Raw genomic sequence first — 9,010 nt, 5'->3', positions numbered from 1 at the left:
TTTCATATTCTCGTTTTCAAACAGAAAGAAAAAGAAAATGAAAAGAAAATAGTATATTTCTAAAGTATATTTTTGTACAAATCATAAGTTATCTGATCTCTAAGAAAGAATTAATCCATTTGATATTTAATTAATTGATTGCATGAGTGTTTGCAAGGCTTTTTTTATATATAGATTTTGATGAAACAAGTTTTATTAATTAATTTTTAATATTATTGAAGGATGGATATTTGATTAAAACAATTTTTCAACTTATTATGAATCCGGTCAGTTCAACGGATGGAGATGGATTAAAGGAAAAAGTCAGGGGCAAACAAGATTTATCTTTATGGCTGTGAAAGCTTGAATTTCGTACGAGTATTTCATGGCCCCTACATGCCCAATATGGCCTGTCAAAGGCCGGCAAACACTTTATACCATAGGTTTAAAATCCGGTTCGGTGATATGCCTGGTTCAAAATCTAGGTTTTGGATTTTAACCGTGTTGGTTGGGTCATTATTTTTTTTAAAAAAATCAAAATAAAGTCGTTTTAATACAAAAACAAAAAAAAAATAAAAAATCAACGGGCTTGCAACCGGGTCTTGCTGGGTCACCGAGTCAACTTGTTGAGTCAATTGTACAGATCATAAGTTATCTGATCTCTAAGAAAGAATTAATCCATTTGATATTTAATTAATTGATTGCATGAGTGTTTGCAAGGCTTTTTTTATATATAGATTTTGATGAAACAAGTTTTATTAATTAATTTTAATATTATTGAAGGATGGATATTTGATTAAAACAATTTTTCAACTTATTATGAATCCGGTCAGTTCAACGGATGGAGATGGATTAAAGGGAAAAAGTCAGGGGGCAAACAAGATTTATCTTTATGGCTGTGAAAGCTTGAATTTCGTACGAGTATTTCATGGCCCCTACATGCCCAATATGGCCTGTCAAAGGCCGGCAAACACTTTATACCATAGGTTTAAAATCCGGTTCGGTGATATGCCTGGTTCAAAATCTAGGTTTTGGATTTTAACCGTGTTGGTTGGGTCATTATTTTTTTAAAAAATCAAAATAAAGTCGTTTTAATACAAAAACAAAAAAAAAATAAAAATCAACGGGCTTGCAACCGGGTCTTGCTGGGTCACCGAGTCAACTTGTTGAGTCAATTGTACAGATCATAAGTTATCTGATCTCTAAGAAAGAATTAATCCATTTGATATTTAATTAATTGATTGCATGAGTGTTTGCAAGGCTTTTTTTATATATAGATTTTGATGAAACAAGTTTTATTAATTAATTTTAATATTATTGAAGGATGGATATTTGATTAAAACAATTTTTCAACTTATCATGAATCCGGTCAGTTCAACGGATGGAGATGGATTAAAGGGAAAAAGTCAGGGGGCAAACAAGATTTATCTTTATGGCTGCGAAAGCTTGAATTTCGTACGAGTATTTCATGGCCCCTACAAGCCCAATATGGCCTGTCAAAGGCCGGCAAACACTTTATACCATAGGTTTAAAATCCGGTTCGGTGATATGCCTGGTTCAAAATCTAGGTTTTGGATTTTTAACCGTGTTGGTTGGGTCATTATTTTTTTTAAAAAATCAAAATAAAGTCGTTTTAATACAAAAAAAAAAAAAAATAAAAATCAACGGGCTTGCAACCGGGTCTTGCTGGGTCACCGAGTCAACTTGTTGAGTCAATTGTACAGATCATAAGTTATCTGATCTCTAAGAAAAGAATTAATCCATTTGATATTTAATTAATTGATTGCATGAGTGTTTGCAAGGCTTTTTTTTATATATAGATTTTGATGAAACAAGTTTTATTAATTAATTTTAATATTATTGAAGGATGGATATTTGATTAAAACAATTTTTCAACTTATCATGAATCCGGTCAGTTCAACGGATGGAGATGGATTAAAGGGAAAAAGTCAGGGGGCAAACAAGATTTATCTTTATGGCTGCGAAAGCTTGAATTTCGTACGAGTATTTCATGGCCCCTACAAGCCCAATATGGTCTGTCAAAGGCCGGCAAACACTTTATACCATAGGTTTAAAATCCGGTTCGGTGATATGCCTGGTTCAAAATCTAGGTTTTGGATTTTAACCGTGTTGGTTGGGTCATTATTTTTTTAAAAAAATCAAAATAAAGTCGTTTTAATACAAAAAACAAAAAAAAATAAAAATCAACGGGCTTGCAACCGGGTCTTGCTGGGTCACCGAGTCAACTTGTTGAGTCAATTGTACAGATCATAAGTTATCTGATCTCTAAGAAAGAATTAATCCATTTGATATTTAATTAATTGATTGCATGAGTGTTTGCAAGGCTTTTTTTATATATAGATTTTGATGAAACAAGTTTTATTAATTAATTTTAATATTATTGAAGGATGGATATTTGATTAAAATAATTTTTCAACTTATCATGAATCCGGTCAGTTCAACGGATGGAGATGGATTAAAGGGAAAAAGTCAGGGGGCAAACAAGATTTATCTTTATGGCTGCGAAAGCTTGAATTTCGTACGAGTATTTCATGGCCCCTACAAGCCCAATATGGCCTGTCAAAGGCCGGCAAACACTTTATACCATAGGTTTAAAATCCGGTTCGGTGATATGCCTGGTTCAAAATCTAGGTTTTGGATTTTAACCGTGTTGGTTGGGTCATTATTTTTTTAAAAAATCAAAATAAAGTCGTTTTAATACAAAAACAAAAAAAAATAAAAATCAACGGGCTTGCAACCGGGTCTTGCTGGGTCACCGAGTCAACTTGTTGAGTCAATTGTACAGATCATAAGTTATCTGATCTCTAAGAAAGAATTAATCCATTTGATATTTAATTAATTGATTGCATGAGTGTTTGCAAGGCTTTTTTTATATATAGATTTTGATGAAACAAGTTTTATTAATTAATTTTAATATTATTGAAGGATGGATATTTGATTAAAACAATTTTTCAACTTATCATGAATCCGGTCAGTTCAACGGATGGAGATGGATTAAAGGGAAAAAGTCAGGGGGCAAACAAGATTTATCTTTATGGCTGCGAAAGCTTGAATTTCGTACGAGTATTTCATGGCCCCTACAAGCCCAATATGGTCTGTCAAAGGCCGGCAAACACTTTATACCATAGGTTTAAAATCCGGTTCGGTGATATGCCTGGTTCAAAATCTAGGTTTTGGATTTTAACCGTGTTGGTTGGGTCATTATTTTTTTAAAAAATCAAAATAAAGTCGTTTTAATACAAAAACAAAAAAAATAAAAATCAACGGGCTTGCAACCGGGTCTTGCTGGGTCACCGAGTCAACTTGTTGAGTCAATTGTACAGATCATAAGTTATCTGATCTCTAAGAAAGAATTAATCCATTTGATATTTAATTAATTGATTGCATGAGTGTTTGCAAGGCTTTTTTTATATATAGATTTTGATGAAACAAGTTTTATTAATTAATTTTAATATTATTGAAGGATGGATATTTGATTAAAATAATTTTTCAACTTATCATGAATCCGGTCAGTTCAACGGATGGAGATGGATTAAAGGGAAAAAGTCAGGGGGCAAACAAGATTTATCTTTATGGCTGCGAAAGCTTGAATTTCGTACGAGTATTTTCATGGCCCCTACAAGCCCAATATGGCCTGTCAAAGGCCGGCAAACACTTTATACCATAGGTTTAAAATCCGGTTCGGTGATATGCCTGGTTCAAAATCTAGGTTTTGGATTTTAACCGTGTTGGTTGGGTCATTATTTTTTTAAAAAATCAAAATAAAGTCGTTTTTAATACAAAAACAAAAAAAAATAAAAATCAACGGGCTTGCAACCGGGTCTTGCTGGGTCACCGAGTCAACTTGTTGAGTCAATTGTACAGATCATAAGTTATCTGATCTCTAAGAAAGAATTAATCCATTTGATATTTAATTAATTGATTGCATGAGTGTTTGCAAGGCTTTTTTTATATATAGATTTTGATGAAACAAGTTTTATTAATTAATTTTAATATTATTGAAGGATGGATATTTGATTAAAACAATTTTTCAACTTATCATGAATCCGGTCAGTTCAACGGATGGAGATGGATTAAAGGGAAAAAGTCAGGGGGCAAACAAGATTTATCTTTATGGCTGCGAAAGCTTGAATTTCGTACGAGTATTTCATGGCCCCTACATGCCCAATATGGCCTGTTAAAGGCCGGCAAACACTTTATACCATAGGTTTAAAATCCGGTTCAGTGATATGCCTGGTTCAAAATCGAGGTTTTGGATTTTAACCGTGTTGGTTGGGTCATTATTTTTTTAAAAAATCAAAATAAAGTCGTTTTAATACAAAAACAAAAAAAATAAAAATCAACGGGCTTGCAACCGGGTCTTGCTGGGTCACCGAGTCAACTTGTTGAGTCAATTGTACAGATCATAAGTTATCTGATCTCTAAGAAAGAATTAATCCATTTGATATTTAATTAATTGATTGCATGAGTGTTTGCAAGGCTTTTTTTATATATAGATTTTGATGAAACAAGTTTTATTAATTAATTTTAATATTATTGAAGGATGGATATTTGATTAAAACAATTTTTCAACTTATCATGAATCCGGTCAGTTCAACGGATGGAGATGGATTAAAGGGAAAAAGTCAGGGGGCAAACAAGATTTATCTTTATGGATGGAAAGCTTGAATTTCGTACGAGTATTTCATGGCCCCTACAAGCCCAATATGGCGTGTCAAAGGCAGGCAATCACTTTATACTAAAGTTTTAAGTCCTAGTTTGGTGGCTAGCCCGGTCTAAGATTTGAATTCTAGGTTTTGATCAGGTTATTAGGTTGATCGGGTTAATTTTTTTAAAAAATCAAAACAATATCATTTTAATTAAAAAAAAAAGGTCAATGGGTTTGCAGCTGGGTCTTATCGGGTCAACCTAGTCAACTCGCTGGGTCAATTGGATTACACTTGGTTTTTTTTTTTTAACCTGGCCTAATTTTTATCTCAGATCAACCGGATCCCGGATCTACCTGTCGGGCCGGCCGGACCGGATGGGGTGTCAAAACTATGCTTTAAACACTGAACAAAAGTAGTAGTATTTCTTGCATCACACTACTGTCTACTGTGTTAAAGCCCCAAAAAGGAAAAAGACGTAATTTCCCGTCATTAAACTGCTGGATTCCCTTGAAACTCTCCTAGCAATACGAATAAGATTTCTTTATTAGTGCTGTTATTACTCCCATTAGCACCGAGGAAGAGAGAGTGTGCGTTTGTGTTGTCAGTCGAGAGTTGAGACTTGAGAAGAGTCCTCATCAAGGCTTCAAGAATTTTACAATGAGAAACAAAGTGCTGGTTCTGCCATGTCTCTTGCTGCTGCAATGTTATCTAGGTATGTTTTCTCCCCTGTTTTATGTCTTTGCCTTGGTTATGTCTGTGGTTTGTGGGGCTAACGTTGAATTAATTCAATCATGGCTTCTATGTTGTAGTTCTGTGCATACCCTTTCTCTCTGGTAATAACTTGATAAAAATATTGTGCTGTTTTAGTGTGATCTTCCTGAGACATTTCTTCTCTGTTCTTCATTTCTATGGTCAAACCTTCTTGCACATACCCCTTTTCTTTTCCTTAAACGCCAATTTTGGTAACAAGTAATGCATACTGGTGGATACCAGAAATATTGACTACATGACATGAATTTACATCGAAGTATATATTACTGTGTGTCTTAGATTTCATTCTCTTCAGGATTCCTGGAATTTAATCATTGGTTTATATAATGAAAATATTATTCTAACAATTGCTAATTTGTTCTCTTTCTGATTTTTTTTGGCCCTTTTATTTTCTTTGCCTGAACTTAGTCCTGACAATGGAGACTGCAACGCAAGAGAAAGCAGAATCTGCGATCCCAGTCACAACACTGTCACCTCCAGAGAGCAACACAACTTTTCTTGGAGGCACAACATGGTGTGTTGCCCTGTCAGGTGTCTCTCAAATTGATTTGCAGAATGCATTAGACTGGACCTGTGGTCTAGGCATGGCAGATTGCAGTCCAATCCAAGAGGGTGGAGCGTGTTTTGATCCTGATACGCTAGTTTCCCATGCCTCCTATGCTTTCAACAACTACTACCAACAAAATGAGAATTCTGAAATTGCTTGCAATTTCGGAGGAACTGCTGTTTTAACTAGAAGGGATCCTAGTAAGAAATCTCTTGCCTTCACCTTCTTTTCCTTTACTTTATTTAGCTGTTCGTTCTTTTCTTGATGATGTACAGAAGAACAGAGTAGAACTTGATTCCTTTAATGAGGATCTTCGAATTTATGCATCAAATATGACCTTTCGTTTCTATTAATTTTGATGAGAATGATATTTGGAAAAAAAACGGGAACATTTTGAGTGTTCTCAGCAATTAGGCTTCCCTTATGTTTCTTCAAGCACGCCATTTTGAAGCAGGACTCTCACTTTATGTTGCTTGTAGTCATAGGAAAATGTTGACCAGTTTTTTCTTTTTGAAGATTAGTTAACCAGCAACCTAGCCAAAGAATTATTAGACACTCTGATCCGCAGTAAGTTTATCACTTAGATGCATAGTTATAGGACCCCGATTCAGAGTTGACCTGGCCCAAGGCTCGGGTTGCAGATCGTGATCAACCCGACTCAGCCTGAGCCAGGCTCTCAGTAGGTAGATCATCGACTTGAACTGCCAAGCCGGCCCGTTGAGATGAACCAGGTATGTTACTACCAATTCGATTGGGACCATGACTAATCTACACCATTTTTAATGTGCAGGTCATGGAAAATGTAGCTATGCTGCACCTGGGTATGCTCTTCTACTTTTGTTTCTCTCTCCCTATATATATATATATGTTCTTCTCCACATGCTAGTTTCCTCTTCTTCTATAGATTAAAAAAAAAAAACAGTGTGTGAAAGAGAATCGACATTAGCATTCTAAAGTGAAACGCCCTTTTGGAGGGTATTTGCAGATCTGCTGCTAAGTCGCCAGCACCTTCTTTGCTCGAAGGGCGCAGGGCAAACTTTATATGGTTGAAGTTTGCTGGGATTTTTCTGCTTTTGTACTTGAGAAGATGATTATTGGCTGGTTATCTTGTGAATGAAGCAGATGGTCATTGATTATGTCCCTTTACCAAACTTTATGTCATGGGAAGCCACAAGAAACAGGGCTTCACTTGCACGGTTTCTCTCTATTTTGCTGAGATTAGTACTTTGTAATTGGAATTTTCAAAGTTAATCGTATCTTTGCTTATGCTTTAGGAATCTAATTTTTGTTTGTGCAATCAAATCTTCCCTCTTGTCCCTCCACATCTCCATTGAGTGTTTACGAGCTTGCTTGTTACGCTCCTTTCTTTCAACTTTATCTACATTTCCTATGGCAGTTGTGCCCCAGCTGGTGGATCCATAACGGTTTATTTTTTATGTTTTAAAAATATTTTAAAAAAAATTTAAATTTTTTTTATTGTTTTATTAACTTTAAATTAATATATTTTTAGTATTTTTAAATTATTTTAATGTGTTGATGTTAAAAATAATTTTAAAAAAATAAAAAATTATTATTAACATATATTTTAATATGAAAAATTATTTAAAAAACAATTACAACCACACTACTAAATAATTATTAACCTCAAATCAAATTTAAGATATTTATATTAAAAAAAAAGGATAAAACTACACTCTATGCCGTATATTTGCCACATGCAGTTAGCATCCGCAGTCATGGATATTGGATATATTGTTAGTATACAATTTCTTGTATACCGGCAACAATTTGAATACACTCATGAATAAAACATATACCCTTCCATTAGATTTAACTATGCGGCTCGGATAATTTTTTTTATGTAACTTGTAAAAAAAAAAAATACAGGCATTGGCAATGTTTCTGACACCACCAAGAAAAAATGTAATTTTAAATAGCAGAGATGATGCATGCGTTTAATAAAATAATTTGAAAATTATGTGTTAAATATGTTTGAGATGATTAAATTAATTATTTAATTAAATAATATTTCAAATACAATACCACTTATTAAATCTTAATTAATTTTGATTAAACTTAAAGAAAAACTAGAAAAAATCATTAAAGACAACAAAATGAGGGTTTGCTAATATAAAAATAATTATAATGATCTCATTCAAAAACAAATTTGAAAACAAATTTAGCTATTTTATTCAAATGAATTTAAAGAAAAAAAATAATTCAAGGCCTTAAGAAAGAGCCCATGAGTGTGGGAAAATATAGGCCCCCTTTTAGCCCAAAAGAGTGGGCAAGCTAGCATGGGCTTGCAGAGGCAGGTCTAAGAGGGCTTACAATGTGGTCTCGCTACGCAAATGACTTTCTTAGAGAAAAAAAAATTGAACAATATTCAATTAACAAGAAAAAAAAGAAGAAGAGTAAAATGTAGAAAAAACCTAAAAAAAGAAGAAAAGAAAATAGGCCAGGCTTGCTGGCTTATAGGCCTGACCTACGGGCTATGCCTTTATACCTACACACTAGAGGGCAGATAACTAATTTCTTTTAAAGAAACAACAGAGAGTTTAAACAAGTCTGAGGAAAAAAAAAAAAACACCCATGTCCAATTTTTTTAATTAAAAATAACTTATTAACATTAAAGTTAATTATTTTAATTTTTTTTTTAATTTTTAACTAGAATCCACTAATTCTCTCTGTCTTCTCTCAAATTAAGAGAATAACAAGTAAAGAAAAAATATTAGATTAAAAGTGAACTTTCAAAAACTAAAGGGATTTTAAATGTATCATTTGAAATGTACAAGGATTAAAATCAACTTTTCATGTCAAGTTTTAAAGTGCCACCTAGTCTTTTAATTTTATTTTTTTACCTTGATATTCTATCTTTCAATTATGCTCATCCTTAATAAATTAGACCCAATTGTCCATCATCAATTTAGCCATTAAAAAAAATTAAAAAACAACTGATAAAATATTGATCTAACAATTAAAATACTATTATATATTTACAAGGATAATAACATAAGTTTGATTCCAAAAAAATATATTTATT

At 33.1% G+C, this 9,010-nt stretch overlaps 1 protein-coding gene across 1 annotated transcript; it reads left to right on the top strand.

Moving 5' to 3' along the window:
• Positions 1-5,189: 5,189 nt before the first annotated feature.
• Positions 5,190-7,260, top strand: LOC118032154 (major pollen allergen Ole e 10). Its single transcript, XM_035036757.2, has 4 exons — positions 5,190-5,361; positions 5,829-6,167; positions 6,758-6,788; positions 6,953-7,260. The coding sequence occupies exons 1-4, from the start codon at positions 5,307-5,309 to the stop codon at positions 7,056-7,058; spliced, it is 531 nt and encodes a 176-aa protein (XP_034892648.1). The 5' UTR covers positions 5,190-5,306; the 3' UTR covers positions 7,059-7,260.
• The last annotated feature ends 1,750 nt before the right edge of the window (positions 7,261-9,010 follow it).

This window comes from Populus alba, chromosome 7 (genome assembly GCF_005239225.2).
Source record: "Populus alba chromosome 7, ASM523922v2, whole genome shotgun sequence".
Taxonomy (NCBI): Eukaryota; Viridiplantae; Streptophyta; class Magnoliopsida; order Malpighiales; family Salicaceae; genus Populus; species Populus alba.
This window is presented reverse-complemented; position numbering and strand designations above follow the sequence as displayed.

What these genes read in the sequence shown, in the direction of transcription:
- LOC118032154 (XM_035036757.2), top strand. Translation starts at nt 5,307, where the DNA reads ATGAGAAACAAAGTGCTGGTTCTGCCATGTCTCTTGCTGCTGCAATGT. An exon ending in GCTGCTGCAATGTTATCTAG is followed by an intron (nt 5,362 to 5,828) that starts GTATGTTTTCTC and finishes GCCTGAACTTAG; the next exon opens with TCCTGACAATGGAGACTGCA. An exon ending in TGTAGCTATGCTGCACCTGG is followed by an intron (nt 6,789 to 6,952) that starts GTATGCTCTTCT and finishes GGGTATTTGCAG; the next exon opens with ATCTGCTGCTAAGTCGCCAG.